Raw genomic sequence first — 21,337 nt, 5'->3', positions numbered from 1 at the left:
TATCAATATCATAGTTGACAAGTACTTCAATTAAGTTTTTCAGGGCACCTCCTTTATACAGGGTGCGAACATTCCAAGTGCCAATTTTCAAGTCCTTTTCCGTTCCAAGTCGTTTGGGTTGAGCCCTGCCAGTTTCCACGTATTGTTGAGGTTTCTGAACTGGAAGTTTTTTTTACAGAGTGGGGTAGTTGGCCCCACGCCAAACCCCCAACTTGGAGGACCAGGGTGTTCCTCTTTGTCTGGTGTCTCCCCTCCGACCTGTCCGGCTTGGGTGACCCTGCAGTAGCTAAGCTACCGCCGGCATAGCTCTCGGGATCGACAACACACACAAACTACACCACCACTATTACACACACTGGATTAAGTACTATTGCAATCACTATTTCGAACAATATTATTGTCATACTATAGTTTATAGTGGACTTATTGTTGGCTCCGCAGTCATTTCACAGTTCGTCTGTGTGCATATTTTTCGTAATATACTACGACACACTAAGTACCACGTAAAATTTAAATGTCTCTTGATAAAAACAAACTACCTCTAAAAATACTTTTATATCAAAATACTTTATTTTTAATTGTCTAAAAGAATTAAATGAATTTGATGGACGAAATATACCATCACAATTCAAACCTATAGCATGAGTACACAATCATAAAATGATTTAGTACAAACATTACCTCTAAAGGAATTAATTTATTAGGAGTCTTTTTTTATATTCGATGAACATTTCGTTTTAACGTGATTCAAATCAAACGCGATTTGGATAATGATAAAACGAAAAGTAATAAAATGTGATAAAAACTAGCGTAAATTTATAATAAAACAGCAATTAATAATTTCAATGAAAAAGCGATTCAAATAAAAAAGATTTTTCAATTTTTCGCCAATTAAAACAAAAAAGCCATTCCTTTGCAATTGAGGGAATTATTATACCATCCTGCCATATCTGGGTGATAAAATAGTAATAAACTCTTATAAAACTCGCAAATTTGGCGTGATTTTTCCATCGAAATGAAAATTATCAAAATAAACTAATAATTGTCAGTTTTTACAAATTTTTATAAGTCCAGGTGGAAAGACAAAGATCCTCAGATAAAACAGAGGTAATTTTAAGAAGCAATGACATTTTCTCATACTATAAATTGGCAGCTATTTTCTAAGGGATCAGAAGGCTTTGTGGGGGATGCTTTAGAATAAATTTTCATCCGTTGTTTACTCTTTTGAATAAAGACTAGACTGGAAGGGTACGGTGTAGCAATTATTTTAATGTTATAAATACTATTTTTTATGCAAATAGCTTTTTTTTTTTTAAATCTCATAATAAATTATTTCATTAAAAAAAAAATTTTTTTTTTGGAAAAAAAAAAGAAACATTTCTAGTTTCCTACTTATTGATGGACACCGGAAGAGGAAGGAGGTTTAAGCCCTAAATTCTTCCCGATTTTGTATGCCACTGCTGGCTGATATCAAAGTTAAATGGTCCGTAATTTTGCGTAGAAGCATTTATCTCCTTGTAGACAGTACAGACTTTTTCAATCATGTATTTCAAAAGCCTTTCACCAAGGTCAACTGCTTGATCACGTGGTATAGGATTATTCATTCGTATACCCTTATACGGGACTACCAACTACTATGCTTTTTTTGTAAAATATTTTACAGAATGGTACAGTTAAAAGCTTAAGCTTTCAGAACTAAGGTTTATTTTGCAAACGTTTTAAAAGCCTCATCCACGAGAGAATAGGAACTAAGAGAAGTTTTATATTAACTTTTGAATCACTCACATGTAGTGGTGGGGAAAATAACCTTAAAACAAATTATCATATATTAAAGCATAAACTTTCCTACCACTTAAAGAAATTTTCCCACATAGCCTACAAAGTTGGCAGCTCTGCTAATATAATGCATCGAATTTCAACTTGCTTGCTAATTTTATATTAACAATAATTTTATTTTAATTTAACAACTTTCTTTTTTTTTTTTTTGTTGCAATATTTAAGAAATTTATAATGACTTTATTATTGGTGAAGTTGGACTTTAAAGTGACAAGTTTGCAATGGAAAGTTTATTTTATAAAGAATGTATAAAAAAAGTTCTAGTTATGTGTCAATCCATGTGAATGCGAAATTTATTTGATTAATTGAATACTGAAGGTTTCTTTTCACTTGGCACAATTGTCTTTATTTAGAGAAGAAAAATATTTTCGTATACGAAAAATATTTCATCAAGCTCGATTCTAAAATATTTCATTTAAATTATATATATATTTATTTATCTAGCCATGAAAATATAAAAAAAACCTCGAATTTTTACTGCTCACATTGATACAGTCCCCTGTGTATTCAGTAGATTAAAAGATTAACACGACGTGGCATGGATTCGATCAATGTGTGAAGTAGTGCTGGAGATAATTGACACCATGAATCCTGCAGGGCTGTCCATAAACCAGAAGGAGTAAGAGGAGGTGGGGATATCTTCTGAACATCACGTTGCAAGGCATCTCAAATATGTTCAATAATGATCATGTCTGGGGACTTTGGTGGATTTCCGATACTCACGGTATACTTGTGAAATGGTAGTACGTGAAAATCCAAATTTCATGGCTATCTCGGAGATATTATGTCCCATCTCCCGTGTGCCGACTATAACACCACGTTCAAACTCACTTAAATCTGTATAACCTGGCATTGTAGCAGCAGTAACCGATCTAAGAATTGTGCTGGTCTTGGTGGTTGTTCAGGGTGCCTGAGGCCGGAACGGCCCTTTACCCCTTCATCGTGTGATGTGGGTCCATGAGGTAATTCCTTGAGGTTAGAAGTAGAACGAATTTTAAAATTTAAAATAGATGAAAGCATACATCATTGGAGTAGGGCATGAGTTGAGGTGTGATGATCATCGTTGAGATGGGGTGGCCCCGTTTAGTAGAGATTGAAGTAGGCTTGTCACTTTTAGATTTTTAAGGAGCTCCTGCAGTTCTTTCACAAGTGAGACTAGGCGATGAGCTGTAGATGCAGGTGTGTCCTTGGTCTGTTGTCTCTTTCGACAGGGGCGGGCCTCACACCCAGTGAAATTGGAGGTGTGGTTCCCGTCGCAGTTACAGCATTTGGCGGGAGAATTTCTGTCCTTTTCGCATTGGTATGAATAATGGAAATCTGCACATTTCATGCATCTTGGCTGGTTGGTACAGGATTGCTGAGTATGGCCGTAGCCCTGGCATCGAAAACACTGTAACGGCCGTCGGCCGCCACGAAATCTCTCGGTGCTAATGGAAATCTGCTTGATACTCGAGATGGAGTATATCTTCTGCTGATTGGCCAGTGGAGTGATGACGAGGAAAAGGGGGAGGAGCCTATAGGCTCCGCCCACCCTCTTCTTGAACTGGATAACTCTATGGGAATTGATGCCTAATTTCTCTATTTCTAGAGAAATATCTTCAATTTTGAAGTCATCTGGAAGCCCTAGGATGAGGATTTTTGCAGACTTGAGTGGCTGTTCTTCCTTGGGTTCCGATGCTGTGACTGTAGTGGGCTCAGGCACTGGGAGGGAAACAGGAGTAGAAGGGCTGTTAGTAGGCTTTGCAGTGGTTCCATGAGCTTGCTTCTTCTTCTTCCATTTTCTCCTCTTGGCTGATGGTTCTTTGTTGTTTTGGGTCTGGGGCTCGGTTTCTGAGGCCGAGGCCTCTTCATTAAGCTCCGAGTTGTTTTCAATGCTGTTATCCGGTACTGGAGAATTCGTTTCAGGAGTTGTTTCTATCTCTGAGGATTCCTTCGGCTTTTCAGGTTGGTTTAGCATGACTGTTTCCATAGGCATGATTTCTTTATCAGGCTCCTCAGGGAATAGTTCATTTCTTCTGATGGTGAGAGCTCTCACTTGAAATTCACAGATGTAAGGTGGCTTGTGTTCCTCGGTTATTTGCCGTTGCATTGCAGCTTTACTTTTCTCAATTTGTCTATCAATGGCTTCCTTAGTGACGCAATGACTAGCAAATGTAGAGCAGAACTCCAAACGCTCTTCGTCTGTTTCCAGCATATCGAATCTTGCACTAGGAGTGGGTTGCATTATTTAGTTCTACACAACAGAAAAAGGAATTAAATTTTATAAATACATCTAAAAATAATTTTTCGATTTGCAAAATTCCTATTAACTCAACGAATAAGAATGTTGAGAACGATATAAACATTACTGTTTTTTTAATAAATAATAAAAAAAGTGCATTAGAATTGCTTTTCATTTTGCATTATTTTTATTTATTTATTTATTTTGATTCTTTAGCTTTAGCGAAACAAAAACGTCTAGATACTCGCTGAATTTATGTGGCTATTAAAATAAATTACATTAAGTGAAATTTTAAGTCTAAGCTCGTAGATTAAAGCGATGATGATGGATAGACATATATCAATGAACTAGAATCGTGAAAGTGTTGCCTCGTTTTCGGCGATACCGAGTGATTAACCTGAAATTTTTTCACCCATTTTTAGTTTAAAAATTTGTTTTATAAAAAATGTACAATGCATTAATTTTGCTATTTTAGAATTCTTTGCAAACACTGACAAATAGTTCGTAGAAATAAGAAGAAAAATTAACAATAATCATACTCTGTAAATACTACATTGCAGAAAGAGGAATTAAAATTTCTAATTATAACCTATTTACTCAAAGAATAATATTGAGAATATATATGAGCATTAATGTGTATTCAATTTTTAATATATAGTAGGAAAATTAAGAAATAAACTGCATTAGTAATTATTTATTTTAAAAAATATAGAAACAAAAACTTCAACTCCAGAAAAAAAAATAAAAAAAGGCAAATTTAAATTTTATTACCTGAATATTTTAACATTAGCACATGGGTTATAACGATGATAGATAGATATTTTTTAATGAACTAGATTTATGAAAACACTGATTTGTTTTAATGGAATACCGAATAATAAAATGATCCACCCTGTATCTAAATGTTAACTATTTCTATCCAATCTACGACTGATTTTAATTAAATAATTAGGCTGCAATAGAGCATTATTTCAACTTAAAAATAAGTGGAATAATATAATATTTTCTATGAACTTTAACACCGCTGATTTCATCAGAAAAGAAATGTTGATTCGCTATGAAAAGCTGAATAATCATTTCTTCAGCTATTTTAGTGATAAATACACAGTTTGAAGCTTTAAAAATTTTTCTTCCATTTTGCAAGCACTCTCAAAGCCGTAAATTTAATTCATAAAATTTTTACTAACAATATACAAAGGATGTTCATACGATATAAGTGATATCAAAACTAAAAGACCATTGAAATAACATCAGTGGATGGAAATGGTACGTTTCCATTTAGCACACGTAAACCAATCAGGGATATCTTTTAGGGCAATTTCAATGTTTAATAAATAAATATTTGGGGGGAAAAATCAATCAGATTTTTGGATTCAGGAGAGAATTTCCAATAAGTTGGGATTGAAAATAAACTAAAAATAAAATAAAGTTTCCCTTCAGCACATATGACGTCATTACCAATCAGGGATCGTTTTTGATTGCATCACTTACGGAGGCCTTTTTGGGCAATTTAAATGTTTAATAATTAAATAAACTACCTTTTGAGCAAAAAAAAACAATTCGATATTCGTTTTTAGGAGAGAATTTCCAGTAAGTTAGTATTGAAAAAAAAGATTAAGAGATGCTATAATTGTCCATAATGAAAGAAAAAAACACTGCGGTTATTATGCCATTGAAAAAAAATCATGTTTTTTCTTAGTACGCGGGGCTAATACTCCAAATCAGACGTAGTCAGATATACTCCATAAGGTCGTTGACATATAGAAAGTCCATTACGGTCAGGGGATCAGATATAACCGATCACCTCATGTTAGTCCAGGGAAGTTCAATATCTGAAGCAGAATATTAGTTCTTAGGAATGAATTTAGATAAATTGCTGTGAGAAAAGAGCAATAAAGCAAATAAGAAGATATTCTGCAAACTACTGCGTATTATTTATTCCTTTTTTCATCTTATTTGGCCACAATTTTGAAAATCAAGACTATGAGGGAATAAAATTTGGGCATTTAATGGACACTTATTTCTCACACAAGAGCTCTTCATCTTTTTTCAAACCCGTTCAATAGTGACCGGTTTCCTAATTCAACTGTAACATTAGGTCACGGTCGAAGTTAAAGATTTAGCCGTCATATCTCTTTCGGCAGGTCATGTGTGCTATATTTTTTCTCCGCCTTTGAAAAAATTCATACGCGTTTTCTCGATTCACGGAGAGGAATTTTAACTGTGACTTTTGAATTAGCATATATTTTTGCAAAGCATCGATCATATCATAGATATTTGTGTCTTTAATCGTCTGAAATACTACTTAAACTTTTTAAATGTTTCAAAGTATGAATTTTTTTTTCAAAATATTTTTTTAAAATTTAACGGAATAATTAGTTGGATTCAGAGTAATTAGTTAAAAAGATTACGGATACAATGATGAGTTTTCAATTTTAAGATTCTCTTTATTAAACGTTTCAAGCTCGTATGATTACGTATTTTAAAATCTGAGATAAAAGTACTTTTTAACATATGTCTTAGATAATAATTTGTAATTTTCAATCATTTTACAATTTCAAAATACTAATACATCAAAAAACCTATACATCTTACCAGACCAGAAAACGTCAGTCTGTATCAAGAAATCTAATGAGATAATATAATTGCAATTACCTTGTAGAAAATGATAATTAATTAAATATTGGCTATTTATTTCTATAAATAATGAATAACTAACAGGAATTAAAGCGACTACTGAAAGATCAAATCATAGTTTTGGATTTCAAACCAGAAATTCCTTTGTAAATGCCATTAAGTAATTTGAAGTATCTGCATTAATTAAAAACTAGTATATCATTGTTCAGTCAGCGTATTATTTACATAAAATTGTCACGGAGTGTTTGTAACATATGATCAAGTTTTTATCTTCCTATAACCCTTGGTTTCTCTTTACCACCGCCATTTAAAGGGAGAATATCTGCTTTATGACTGGTTAGAAATAATGGGTTACCAGTCAAAATTTCATTTTGTGACATAGCTAAGTTAACTGTAACCCGAGCTTAAAGCGAAAACGTAAATATTTCCCTCATAAGACCAATATCGCACAAAATCGTCAAGAGGATGTCTACTAGCTCTCAATTTTAACACCCACCATAATCCATTTGGTAGTCATATGAACGTCCATTAGATGGACATTCAAAGAACTGGGAAGTTACTGTGGAAATTCACCAGATGTCTTATTGACGACTATCAAAATCTAACGTGGATGGCTTCGTAACGAAAAAAGGAGCATGAGCATTTTGAATCATGTCTGATCCATCACGTAAGGCTTAACGAATAAAATTAAATTTATTTAAATTTTAAAATAAGTTTTTCAATCAGTTATTACGAATAAAAGTGTCTAAGCCTACGCTAAGAATTAGCTTGGTTGCGAAATAGTCTATCAGAGTTTCTGAAGGATATCATCTCCTCATTTTTCTTTGCTCTATATAACCTAGAGATATCAATGGTAAGAACAAGCGATGTATGAAAAGGAGAAGAAAAAGAGAACGCTATACCTTGGGAAAAACTTATAATCGTAAATTCTGTTTCACTCAGTTTATTTGCATAACTAATTTAAAATTTGAAGTCGAAAAAAAGGAGTTCAAGGAAACCTAAAATAGGCCATAAAGTTTCAATTGCTGAAAAAAACTTCGAAATATCAGTAATGCAAACAAATTATTGGAAGAGAACTTCCCCATTGTGTAATCCTAAGTTATCACCTCATAACTTGTTATAATTTTGAAAATTTCTTTTCAGTTTTTGAAACTGCCCTGAATTTTTTTATACTGAGGGTATTTATTATCGGGTATGTCAACCTACATCTATCAAAAGGTACCTCATGATAGAATCAAGTTAACATGTCTTATACTAGTGAATCGGTATTTAATGTTTATAGTGGTAGTTTCACTACATTACTCCCCTTCCAGAATTTTATCTGTGATAGAATTCGATGAATGAATACCACTAGTTGATAGTTGATTAATGCAGTTTTTTTAATTTATATATATATCATTTTTGCTCATTTTATTTTTTCTTTATTTTCGTTTATCTCGTTTCGCTCATTTTTTTTCCAATTATTTGCTATTTTTTTTGGCCGCGAGACTCTTATTTACTTCACCAGATTTTTTCAAAATTTTTTATTTATTTATTTTGAGCACTATATTTATTAAGCAAATCAACTATTTAATGTGGACCATCTATCGATGATGGCGAGTTCAAATCACGACCGCAGGTCACCATTGAGGGGTATTAATTATCGACTATGTCAACCTTCATCTATCAAAAGGTACCTCGTGATAGAATCAAGTTTACACGTCTTATATACTAGTGAATCGGTATTTAATGTTTATAGTGGTAGTTTCACTACAATACTTTAAATTACTTATGAAGGTGAAAGAAAATTGGCGATGAAAAGTTTCACCCGTGGTATAGCTTTTTCTTAAAAGTTGCCACAAGTCTCCACCATAGAGCAAGAAATAGGTGATTTTGCGATTACTATTTCGTAACCCAATTATTTTTCGCCAAATCCCTCTAGTGCCCTAAAGAGCGGATTCTTCCCCATAGAATACATTACGTCTCATTATTAAAACGTTAGTAACTAATTAACTTGAAAATTTTGAGACAAGTCAATTTTTGCGCATTTGAAGTGTCTGCTTTTCTATAGTATTGCCGTACAATATTCGGATTAAATCGATATAGTATAAGAAATTAAGGAAAATCGCAGGAAAACTGAACTAGGGTGAAAGCCGGTGACTAGGGTGCCATCTATCAGGTTCACTTTGTTAGCAGATGTTTGTTCCCGTTGTTTTTTCTTCGGTTTTCGCGATATTTCTTCTAATCGTAAGTTTAATTTTTTCAGATTTCGACAAAATTATTATACACATACATAACTCACAGTATCGCATTTTATGTTTGAAGTGATTCAAGCTGTAATTTCCTATATTTTTTCTTTTAATAAAATTATTTTTCATTTAAGTAAAAACAGCTAAATATTTAAGATTAAAACTGATAAATGTCTTACTATTAAAGGTAATACAGATATATATAACAAGTAGCTTAATACAATTTAAAAAAAAAAAAGAATAAAGAAACTCATTAATATACTTTGGCTAGTTTTGGCCGAAAAGAATCAACAGAAACAATCACATGGACCAACAACCTTTTCTTATTCAAAATACATTATAAAATGTATAAAATAATTAGAGCTGTGTTACTAATGTACACTTTACTGTTACTTTATACTTACCTACCTGGATTTCCGCACATTTTTTTGCTTGTATAAACTATTTTTTAACTTAAAAAAACCCTGTTTTTATTGATAGAGATGTAACATAATGCCATGTGATCAAAAAGCATGAAATCCATATTTATTTTTTAATTTTCATTTTACTTGAACGCTATTATCTTTGAATCCTACAGAGTTTATTACCTTATTTTTCTTCAATTTTTTGTTGTTACTGAGGTTAACTTTAATTTCTTATAGTTTTGTTTTCTACAGTAGTTAAAAAAACAAAGATTGAGTTTTTAATATTTAATGGGAGAATAAAATTGCTCTTTAGATATTATTTTACAGCAGGCGTTCGATTGAAAAAAGTTAGCAACTCTTTAGATTTAACTGTAGTAATAAAAAATTAAATAAAATAAAAACTGAACATTAAAAATTAACTTATTATCCTTAAAATTAAATACATTTCAGGTAAAAATATAAAGTTCAAAATAATCTAAAATAAAATATTCCTCAACTTGTCATTCGAAAAATTTCCATTAGCTACATTATTGCTTAATTTAGCTTCAAAAATCACTTGTTTAGATTAAAGCAATAATCATCTCAGTATTAACGTTAAGTCTAAGAACAAGAGTATTTAAAATTCAACAGTAAAGACTTTCATTTATTTATTTTAAAAAGAATGTAATTTTAAAACTAATAAAGATTTTTCTGTAAAATTTCATAAGTAAACTTCAATTAGTGATAACAATAGTTTGTAAAAATTTCAAATTAATAAAAATTTTGAATTTTTTTCTTTCTATTTTCTAATTTCCTTAAGCAAGATTTATCAATCATTTAATTACTTTAAGTGCAAATCGCGTGAAACGGGAGCTACATAACCGCCCCTAACAAAAGGGAGGAAGAAACGCTCTTCACTATATAAAATCTAAACAGCAGATCATGACTGCAATGCTGATTGGAGAAAAAAACACTAAAATTAGTCAACTTTAAACATCAATATCTCAGTAAATAAAATCAAAATCTTTGAGTCCATTCATATGCTTGTTATTTTGACTCTTTTCTGTCAATCTGCGAAAAATGGGGGGAAAAGAAAAATTTTAAATGTTATTTAAAGTCGAAATACGAAGATTTGTTTTCCATTGAAATACCGTTATGGTGTCAAATTTCTGGGCATAAAGTTGGCGAAACTTGGCACGTCAAGGGACGAGCGAGATTACGAAATCGTCTATAAGGGTCATCTCTCTCCCTTTGCTCTATTGCAGTGTTTCTTAACCTTTTTGGTATAATGGACCCCTTTTAAAAATTTTTAAGAAGTCACGGACCACCCCCTGTGAAAAAAATTATTGCAAAAAGCATCAATTATTAGAAAACATTTAATTTTATTATTTTAATAGTATTCAAAATTTTTAAAATTTAAATTTTTAATGTGAAAGTTGCTGCTGCTTTTCCTTAATTAATAAATTGGATTGGGGGATGGTATTCGGTAAAGCAACGCGCATATCATGTTCAACATTCAATTGATTTCGATATTTTGATTTTATTGTCACAAGTGTGGAAAATCCCGCTTCGCAAAGATTCACTGTAGCAAATGGAATTATAGCTGCCATAGCTCGCTTTACAAGCAATGGGTAGGCTTCCAAACATTTTAAAAATTAGGAGCAGTCAGCGAACCCCCAAAATATGACTCATGGACCCCTTAGGGGTCCATGAACCACAGGTTAAGAAACCCTGCTCTATTGTCTGCAGATTTTCGGACCTTTCGCTGAAGTATTTCTTACTAATAATCCTCACTTTTGTATATTGATCTCGTTAATGTTCGATACGCGTAATGTTTTTTTAGAATTTTAAATTTCTTTATGGCGTTAACTTCGTTATCTTTAATACTTAACTATTCGTAATTTTAATTTTATTAATTTGAATGTTCTTTTTTATCGTTTCCGTTTAACTTTCTGCGTTCGAATGGGAATAATTTCATTCTTCAGATTCACTTTTATTCAGGAATCTTGTATTACAATTAGTATTAATGAAATTTAAGAAGCGAACATCGCGATTTGCGTCGTTAAAATGGTTACGCCTCGATAAATATAAATGATTTACAACTACTTACTTCATATGTTTTTTTAAATCGCTCCCTCTCTATTCATGTTAACATGATTTACAATGCGATTTAATCTAGAATTGAGAGTCCCACACGCGTGATTTACGATTTCCCACAGCAACCTTTTACTTACTGACTTTATTACGTTAAATTGTGTAAAAGTATAGACCTAATTTGCGTTGAAAAAATATTTTCAACTAATTTCGGTTGTGGTCTCCAACCTTTCTTCAGATATTCGTATTAGTCTATACAGTGCCCCCCCAAAGCTGCTGGGCGCGTTCTTGGGCAAATTCTAAATCCCCCCCCAAACTATTCGTTTTATTTAGTGTAAAAATCCCCCCCCTCCCTGGTGGTGGCCCCTGAGTCTATAATTGAAAAACATAAATTTATATTATTTAAAAAAGCATATTTTATATTAGCAAGCTATTCCTCGTAGTGGACCGAAGAAAAAAAATCAGGACTTTTTTTGGAACAGTGCATATAGTATCCATATACCAGACTATTTTTAAATAGGGCAATTAACAAACTAAAATAAATAAATAAATGAAATATAAACAAAAGTTATTGCATCAAAAATCCCAATCTTTCGATTCGTTTAATCAATTCATTTAAAATACGCACTTGTATTCGTAGAAAATGAGATGCTTTGAACACGCACAAAATCAGGAATATTAAGACGAAAAGGTAAAAGTCTGGATAGAATATTTTTGATCAGGAAAATCAGGTCAACTACGAATCTGTGTGAATGACACACGTCCTTAAAGTTACATTTCTGAAGCAATGACAGTGCCAATTGGTTTTAATAAAATTGATTTTAAAAATTAGTAAGTGGTCTCAAACTTTTTTTCCACCACTGTATTCATAGAAAAGTGTAATCGTATAAGAAGCTATGCTCCTTTATTTAAAAAAATTCCGGTCCCTTGATCCTTGCTTAAAACTTGGTCACACTTGAACATTCTTTTTATGAAGGTGACTTATACGTAAGTTTCTCTGACTTCACTGCGGTCATGAAAGTGAATGAAACATAAGAGCACTTTGTGACAAACTTTATGTGAAGTTGTATTATTTATAGATTTATTTGATATCTAACCTAGTTTTTATACAAATAATTTCAAAATATTTTTAAATTTGTTAGTTTAATATTAAAGTCTGACATGATTTTTCTAGCACGCAAAAAAGTCAGAAACACCAGTATGCAAATAACAGATGTTTGCAACCAATTACAGTATATAAGACAACAAGTGCTTGGCAAAGTTAATAGATAGGCAAGTTATACAAATTTAAGCGACTTTTAGCATCTCAAGGTAACGATAAAATTTTAATTTTCATTCATATAACGAGTATGCCGAAAGTATCGGGAATACGGTATAAAATTAATTCTCTAACAATACTGCGGTTATGAAAGAACAGAACTAACAACGACTGGCGAGAATCACTAAACATTAAAGACGTGTAACCCTTCTTCAAATTACGAAGGATTTTAATGCATCAACAAGTATTAGCGTGTAAACTATCTAACGAACCATCGTTAATATGGAGAGCCTATTGAGGAAACCAAAAATAAAAACATTAAAATGAACTCGATTGCCAGATGAAACTTGAATAATCACATTTTTTCTCTCTCGTTAAAACATCCTCCAATGTGGCTTCATTTTTGACAAGAATCTCAAAATAGACATTACCCAAGTCAAAATTCTTAATGGTCCCATAAATTTTTTTTGATGGTTTACGTTGGTTTCAGTGCACGGCCGGATTATCCTATAGGCACACTAGGCAGGTGCCTAGGGCCTACGAAATTCAGGGGCCTACGAAAAACTTGGGAGAAAAAAATTTATTGACCAAAATAATTTAGCTTTAAAAACAACAAGTGTATTTTGCACAAAATTATGAAGATACAAATAAAAATATAATATTTTTCGGTAATAAATTATTTTGCAGAATCTTATGATCTAATATATTACTTTTTTGCGATTTTTGGATTCAACGAAATCTTGTATTATGCTGTCGAATTCCAAACTACGCAAAATGTCGTATTCAATAGACATAAGTGCGAGAGATGCCAAACGATCTTGATTCATTGTTGAACGCAAATAATTTTTTATAAATTTTAATCTGGAGAAAGATCTTTCTCCTTCTGCATTTGATCCAAGAATCGACAAATATATTCTTAATGCAATGTGAACGTTAGGAAAAGTATTCACAAGTTTATCTTTAATTTGAGCCTTCAACATTTCTTGTGCAGATTTATGCTCATACAAATTTGAAAATAGTAAAAATTCATCTACAAAGTTTTCCTCTAAATCGGAAGAGTAAATTTTCACCAAAAATGGTATTATCGATATCAACTGCAATATCGGCAGTATGTCGGTATTGCAGATAAAGTTAGATAAACAAATTCGTAAATTAAAACCCATATTAATAAAAATGTAAAAAAAAAATATGCAAGAAAATTTTAGCGGGGAAAGAGGGGAGGAATGGGGGGGCAAAAACGGCTATGCCTAGGGCCTACGAAAGGTATAATCCGGCTCTGTGCCTAGGGCCTACGAAAGGTATAATCCGGCCCTGTTTCAGTGCGATTAATGATGGTCCAACATTTGATGGTCATCATCATCCAACATTTTCCATTATGCGTTTATGCTTTTTGATATGCCAACAAACTTCCATCATTCCATAATGGAAAATACTACTTTAATACTATGATGGTTAGCCATCAAGAAAATTTTGATTTTCATGGACCAACAATCCACAATGGTTCCAACTATACATTTCCATGATGGATTAATGGAAATTTTTGGTGGTACCATTAAAAGAATTTGTTTCTTTTTTATGTTGGGTCATCATAAATCAGTCCGAATTCCTACATCAGGATGATAATTGTTAATGATCGTTCCAACATTTGAATTCTAAGAAACTATGATGGAAATTTCTGATGGTTCAACATGAACAAACCATCAAAACAAGTTGCTATTCTTATGTTGGACCATCATAAATCAGTCTGAATTCCTACATTGGAGTGATGGTTACTTATGTTGGTAACCATTCAAAATTATAATGGTTCATGATGGAATTATTGATGGTAACCATCAAGATTAAGTTGGTCCATCAATGAAAACCAAAAAAAAAATTTGACTTGGTTAAGGGTCGTTGAAACCCTTTAATTTAGTTAAAACTCAAGTTCAAAATTCAGAAATGTAAGTTTTTAATTAAGACAAAATTTGTTTTTCTTTACCCATTTTAATAAATGTTTATAAAATTTTTAATTTTCTGATATGTATACTAAATTTTTTAAAAGTACTTCTATCCGCTGCTTTTTTAAATTTTTACTAAGAAAGTATCTTATTTGCTACAGATATGCAGCAAGTTATGCCTTGGATAATCAAAAGACATTTCAAGAAAATTATACTGCTTCACGAAGAGGTCGAAGCGGAGAAGATTGCAAACATCTCTACCAAGTATGCAACGAAGTAGAATAATGTTGTTAGCTGGACTGACAATACATATTTCATTGTACCATTTATTTATTGAATTTCATCTTTAGTTTTACACTGCTGGCAGCCTTTTTTTAATAAAATTTTTTAATATAACAAAGGTTTCATTTTGCAATGTTATTGTAAGATACAATATCTTTTGTAATGCTCACTCTTCAATAAAATTATAGAACACTTTAATTAGCTTAAAATAATTTCCTTTATTCCTCTTGATAAATCTTATTTATTCTTAATATATTTTTGGAACACCTTACATATATGTTGTTATAAATTCTAATTACGTCAATAACTAAAATCAATTATTCCTAAAATCGGTGATTGTTGGTAAAATGGTTTGAGATCATCACTATATTAACATCCAATCTGGAGATATTATGGCGCTTATCTCTAAAAATAATTTTATTCAAAATTATAAAACTCAGATAAAATCTTGCAAAATTATTTTAATATTTGGTTTAATAATAATAAAAAAAACTTTTAAGTATTAAAAACTTACTTGACATTAAATTACTACTTAATGTTAAAAAAAGGTTAAATTGTTCCCAGGAAATAATTTAACAAAGCTTTCAAAAAATGAGTAATTAATATTATCAAATTAGTGTCGCGAATATTATCACAATTATTATCAAAATTTTATAAGCTATTTACTCTCTGCAAAATGATTTTAATTAATAAAAGAATTATTTGAAATTAAATTTTAATGATAGAATTAAAATGCGATAAAAAAATTAAATAAAATTCCCTTAAAATTTATAAAAATATTAAGGAGAAAAATGGAATAGATGAAATGTTTGGTGAAAAATATTGTAGTCAAAACAATGGATACATTTTATTTCCCTCTCACGCAATACTATGATTTTTCATCACTTAATAAAATGACAGAATATAGAACGATATGTATTAAAAGTAAGTGCTGCAATAAGTGGAGAAACGCTAAAAACTCCGTTTTTCATTCATGCATCAAGTTTTTTCCCTTTTTGAAAATAACATGTGGAAATATTATCAAAACTTTTGTTTCTAACTGCATTTGATGTAAAATTCTTTCATCATAAATGAAGAGCCATTTAATTAAAAGTAATTCAATGCTTAATAAAACAGTTATTACAAAATGTAAACATGATGCATATACATTTATTCCATTTAACTCTTAACAAAAGTCAAGAAATTTTACTGCAAAATAGAGAAAACAATAGGGATTCACACCGCTTCTCCGTCACTATACCTCTGCACAAAAGGATAGAATGTTAAACGTTGTTGCACCTAAACTGTTTTGTGGTTCTACATAACTCTGAATCAAATCAGTTAGGTAAAAATAGTGCACTTAGTGACCCCCAAAATAGTGTGTAGACAAACTGCAAATAGGTGGATCCACCTAACTGGATTAAAAGTTATTCTGTTTTTCTTTCACGTTTTCTTCCTTACTGATACACGTAGTGACACAATGTCATCGATATGTTAACACATAAACTTGTGAGTGGAGATTCAGCTGACATTGTTCACCAGTGATTTTCATCAATAATGACCTTATCCCAGATGGAACCACAGATTACTGCCCAAACAACAAGATTTCACACACTATCGAGACAGTAAAGACCGCTAGCCACGCTTAAGTTCGAAAGCAAAATATAAAAAGCAAAATGCAACAAGCACGGTTTGCCAATGTGCATCAAGGCGCGTATTGCACGCATCGGCTTTGAGTTTTCAGTCATAGAAATTAAGACAGTTATTTTTTTTTATCAAACTAAAAACATTAATGAGTTGCGAAAGCAGAGAACCAATTTGTCAAATGTTTTCCTTTAGGTCAAAAAACATTTTTAAAAATAAATTATTTTTGGCAAAACAAGTTTTTATTCCTTACTTACAAGTAGATATCCAAACTACATATTTAATAAGTTTTAAAATTAATTGTATTTAAAATTAAATGGGTATAATTGAGATAAATTCATTGCCAATACACATTAAAATATGAAGATATATGAAATGAATAATGAAAAAGTTATAATTTAAAAGTTACATTCTTATCAACAGTTAAGCTCTCAAAGAAACAAAAAAAAAAAAAAGATAATATTTTGTCTCTAAATTTATTGACTTACTCCTTAATTCCATGAATAAAAAAATTTATTATCAATGAGATTTGATATCAATGAATAAAATTTTAAGTTGCTTACTAGTAAGTACTAGTTAAGTAAGTTTAATTATGACCCAAAGGATATTGGGCGAGAAAGTTTGAATTATGTGAAAAGATGTTTGCAATAAAAAATAAATAACAACTTAGTTTGAGGTTACCTTCAATGAACTTAGTGCAGATGAACGTTATCTTTCAAATATGAGCACCCAGGCCGGCTGAAGACTCCCCGTGAAGTAAATGATGACGTTTGCAAGTTAAATCTGTCGAGTCGCTAAGTCCTCCATGTTCCTATAACAAAGTTCTAGGAGTTTCCTTGTCTTCTGGATTGGTTCAAAATTACAAGGCTACGGAGTTGAACATTAGTAGTCGTAAACCCAAAAATTTGGTCGGCTGTTCAACGACGGATATAAAATAAAAAATATGAGCACTGTTATTTTAAAAGAAAATGTTTTAGTGAGCTTGGCACAAAAAGATCCTGGGAAAATGGGTCTTTTTGGTGTTAACAGCAATACACAAAGGCGCATTTATGCAAAATTCATTAAGGGAACAGAACATATATTAGAATTTTTCCAACTAACTTAAATTTTTTTTTAAATACATTTCTATCTCGCATATAAGCATCAATGTTTCATATAAAACTAAACATTAATAAACAATTGCGATAAAATGTTTCACTTTAGAATATAGGTATACGTTTAGAGATGACACACTTGCACCAGTCCTTCGCTTCTGTTCAAATTCTCGTAAACAAACCTGCCAACATTGGAGAAATAAAATAACGGATATTTTATTAGCGACATTTTTTAGGCTACGAGAAAAATTTTGATACGTCATGCATAATCATGTAAGTCAAAAAGAGAAATTCGAAATCTAAGCACTTACATATAGTGAAGAAAAAAATATGTACATAAATCTTAATTTTAAGAAGATTTTTTTAAACCATTATTTATAATTATTTACACTATTTTATCTTATAACCGTCATTGAACAGCAGACCCAATTTGGGGTTTACGATTACTAATGTTTAACTCCATAGCCTTGTAATTTTGAACCTGCTCCAGAAAACAAGGAAAATCCTGGAACAAGTATTGGGAAAAATTTGCCTTTGTGGAGGGCTTTTTGATGGAATTAACCCGCATTTTAATTACACGGAGAGGAAAATCACGAAAACCTCCTGCGGTTAGCCAGACGGTAAGGGGACTCTAACCCATGATCCATCTACCACTGAGGATATTTTATGTCAGCACTCTAGCACTTACGCAAGCTAGACTCGGAATTCATATCGACCAGTCATGGCTAGGATTCGAACCCGGTTCACCTCATTGGAAGGTAAATGCCCCTCAGCCATCACAGCTAGACTTAAACTATTAACACTCAACTTGCTGCAGTACTGGCAATAGCACAATGTGTTGAGGAATAAGAGAAAAAAAAATTCTAAATTTCTTCAACAAATACGGAGAAATTTGAAAATATACTAGTAAACAGGAGATAGTCATAAAATACAGGAATCTTCATTAAAAAATAGGAAACTTGGCAGGTATGCGCAAATTATTTTGATATTAAAGAATACTTTTATGCATTCTGAATGGACAATCTGAATTTTACAATTTGGATTAATTAACAGGTTAAAGTATTTAGTATGAAGCAATCTAAAACTATTGCACAATCTTTCAATTTATATTTATATAAAAGGATTATATCATAAATTTGTTGGATTATGAAAGTTTCATTGAGCTGAAATACAAATAGAGCAAGCCATTATATTTCCTCATCTCTCTTTGTCTCAAACATCAGCAAATGCTCCCTTTCATTCTGCTGAGAAAGAAGAGCGTCGTGTGAGTGCTCAGATGAGTTCTCTTTTTTGATAAATTCACGTTTTGTACTTATGCAAGCAATGGTGGAAAGTTAAAAGTTTCAGAAGGGTCAAGATTAACACAACTGTAAAATAGTGGATCACTTTTCGATAAGACTCTGGAAAAATAGAAATTATTTTTTTCATAATTCCAATTTTTTAATATGTATTATCTGTACAAAACTGTTTAAATTTTTACAAATTTTAATTTTAGAAAGGTTTTAAAAATGATTCAAATGCATTTTTGATAAAACTTTTTACAATTTGTTTCAGAAGTTTCCAAAACACCTGAAGTTATTTTGTAACAGCCTTGTATAGTATTTTTTTAATTGATTTTTCAGTAGTGAAGTATGTAAAAAAAAAAAACGCGTTTAAATTAAAATCATGGATATCCTTTCAGGTATTTGGAATTTTTAATAGTATTTACAAATGATTTTAGCTGATTTTAACTTAACACCTGTATTGATAATGTTAAACAGCTTTAATACTTCTGACAGTATTTTTGATTTTTTTTCTTCATATGTTATTGCAATTAAAATAGATATGACGATTTCAATTAAAAAAGACCTGATGATATTATTAAAGAACTAATAATTTAGTGAACTAATAAATTAAAAAGTTTTCAGTGACAGGCCAACAGGTACAAGAAAAAGAGGACGGCCAAACCTAAGATTTTTAGACTGTCTTGAAAAGGACCTACAAGTGTTAAAGATAATAAATTGGAGAACCTTGGCTAAGGGAAGAATGTCTTGGCATAGGCTTGTTGAGAAGGCCAAGGCCCATCCTGGGTTGTCGTGTCAATGAGAATAATAATTTAATTTTAAAAATCTTTTATAGAATCTGTTTGTATCATCTTTCATAACTCCTCTGTTGTATGAGCAAATGTGTGTAATTCAAAAAAATAAAGGAAATAAAATAAAAATATGGCCACCGAAGCTGACGTCTTCAGGGGGTACCAGCTCCGGAAGCCATAGAACAAAACCTTTTCTATTGAGAGAGTGGACAAATGTCAAAATTAGCTTTCTCAGTACCCCAAAGGTTTTGTAATAGTCCAGGAAGAAATACATATAATCAAATAAGAGAAATTTCAAACAAAAGTGAAGAAATAAAAACTCACAGCAAACCAGTCAAACAGCAATCTCACAAACTAACTGTGAAAGAAACATATGAAATAAAAGAAAACGCCCTCTATAAAATGCGCAGTAGGAAAAAAGGATAGTTAAAGTAAATTAGGATTAAAAAAATTTGCAATAATGTTGAAAGTTTTCGGGAGGCTGTGAATAATTTTTTGAATAATTTGAGTAATAATGATTTTCTTTATAATTATTGTAATGTTAATTTTTTGTCTAGGAAAATGATTGAGGAATACTCATTTCTTTTAACTGGGCGAAATTAAAGTCTCGATTGAGCAGCCCCAGTTGAGCATTATATTAATCTGTTAAGTAATCTACTTTTACTATTCTTTTTTCCTACAGCGCATTTTATAGAGGACGTTTTCTTTTATTTCATATTTAGTTAGTTTCTGACATTGCTGTTTGACTGGTTTGCTGTGAGTTTTTATTTCTTCACTTTTGTATTATATTCTCAAGTTTTTGTTTGAAATTTCTCTTCTTATTTGATTTTATGTATTTCTTCCTGGACTTTTACAAAACCTACGGGGTACTGAGAGGGCTAATTTTGACATTTTTCCACTCTCTCCATAGAAAAGGTTTTGTTCTATGGCTTCGGTGGCCATATTTTCATTTTATTCATTGTTTTTCTCTTTATTGCTTCAGTTATTCTTTCATTTGAAAATTCTGCTGCTTTTAAGCACGTTTCTTTCAAAGAAAGTTCTGTTATTATAGAATTTTATATTCTTTTACTAAAGTAATTTTTAAAAAGTGGTTTGAAAATCTTGTGTTTCTGTTCACACGAGTTATTTATGCACAAAAGAAAAAAAACTTTATATTAATTATAATAGCTAATTTCGATTACAAATAATGCCATACTGATGACAACAATCAATTTGTCAAACAGTAGTTTTTTTCTTCATTTAGATAATGTTAACATCTAATATAAAAAATTCGTAAATCAGTTTTATTAAAAAAATATAGCAATATATAGAGAAATATTAATATTTTCTGATGATACATTGCATTAATAATTCCTATATTGCCCAGCACTAATGATCTTCTTTGACCCTATGTGTAGAAGCCGCTTGAGAGATGAAATAATCTTGCATTAACTCTAGAAATGATTGCCAAAGAAATTACAAATTAATTTTTATTTGTAGCTTGAAGTTTAGCTTCTGATTTTTCAAATTCATTAGAACATTGTTAAAGTGAAATTGTTAATGCCTGTTAAACATGTAAAAAGCGCTGGAAATAAAAAAACGAATCACCCTGAATAACTTTCGTTCTAATGATCGGATTTTCACGAACTAAGTGTCAATCTTAATGGTTCCTGGGGGTGACCTCAAATATG

At 31.3% G+C, this 21,337-nt stretch overlaps 1 protein-coding gene across 1 annotated transcript in view; it reads left to right on the top strand.

Moving 5' to 3' along the window:
* Positions 1 to 15,074, top strand: part of LOC107445898 (uncharacterized) — a 38,663-nt gene extending 23,589 nt beyond the window's left edge. The window contains exon 3 of the mRNA XM_016060386.3: positions 14,756 to 15,074. Within this exon, the coding sequence (XP_015915872.1) occupies positions 14,756 to 14,879 (124 nt within the window). The 3' untranslated portion in view covers positions 14,880 to 15,074. The remainder of the gene's footprint in view (positions 1 to 14,755) is intronic.
* The last annotated feature ends 6,263 nt before the right edge of the window (positions 15,075 to 21,337 follow it).

Source organism: Parasteatoda tepidariorum, chromosome X2, assembly GCF_043381705.1.
Source record: "Parasteatoda tepidariorum isolate YZ-2023 chromosome X2, CAS_Ptep_4.0, whole genome shotgun sequence".
Classification (NCBI taxonomy): domain Eukaryota; kingdom Metazoa; phylum Arthropoda; class Arachnida; order Araneae; family Theridiidae; genus Parasteatoda; species Parasteatoda tepidariorum.
This window is presented reverse-complemented; position numbering and strand designations above follow the sequence as displayed.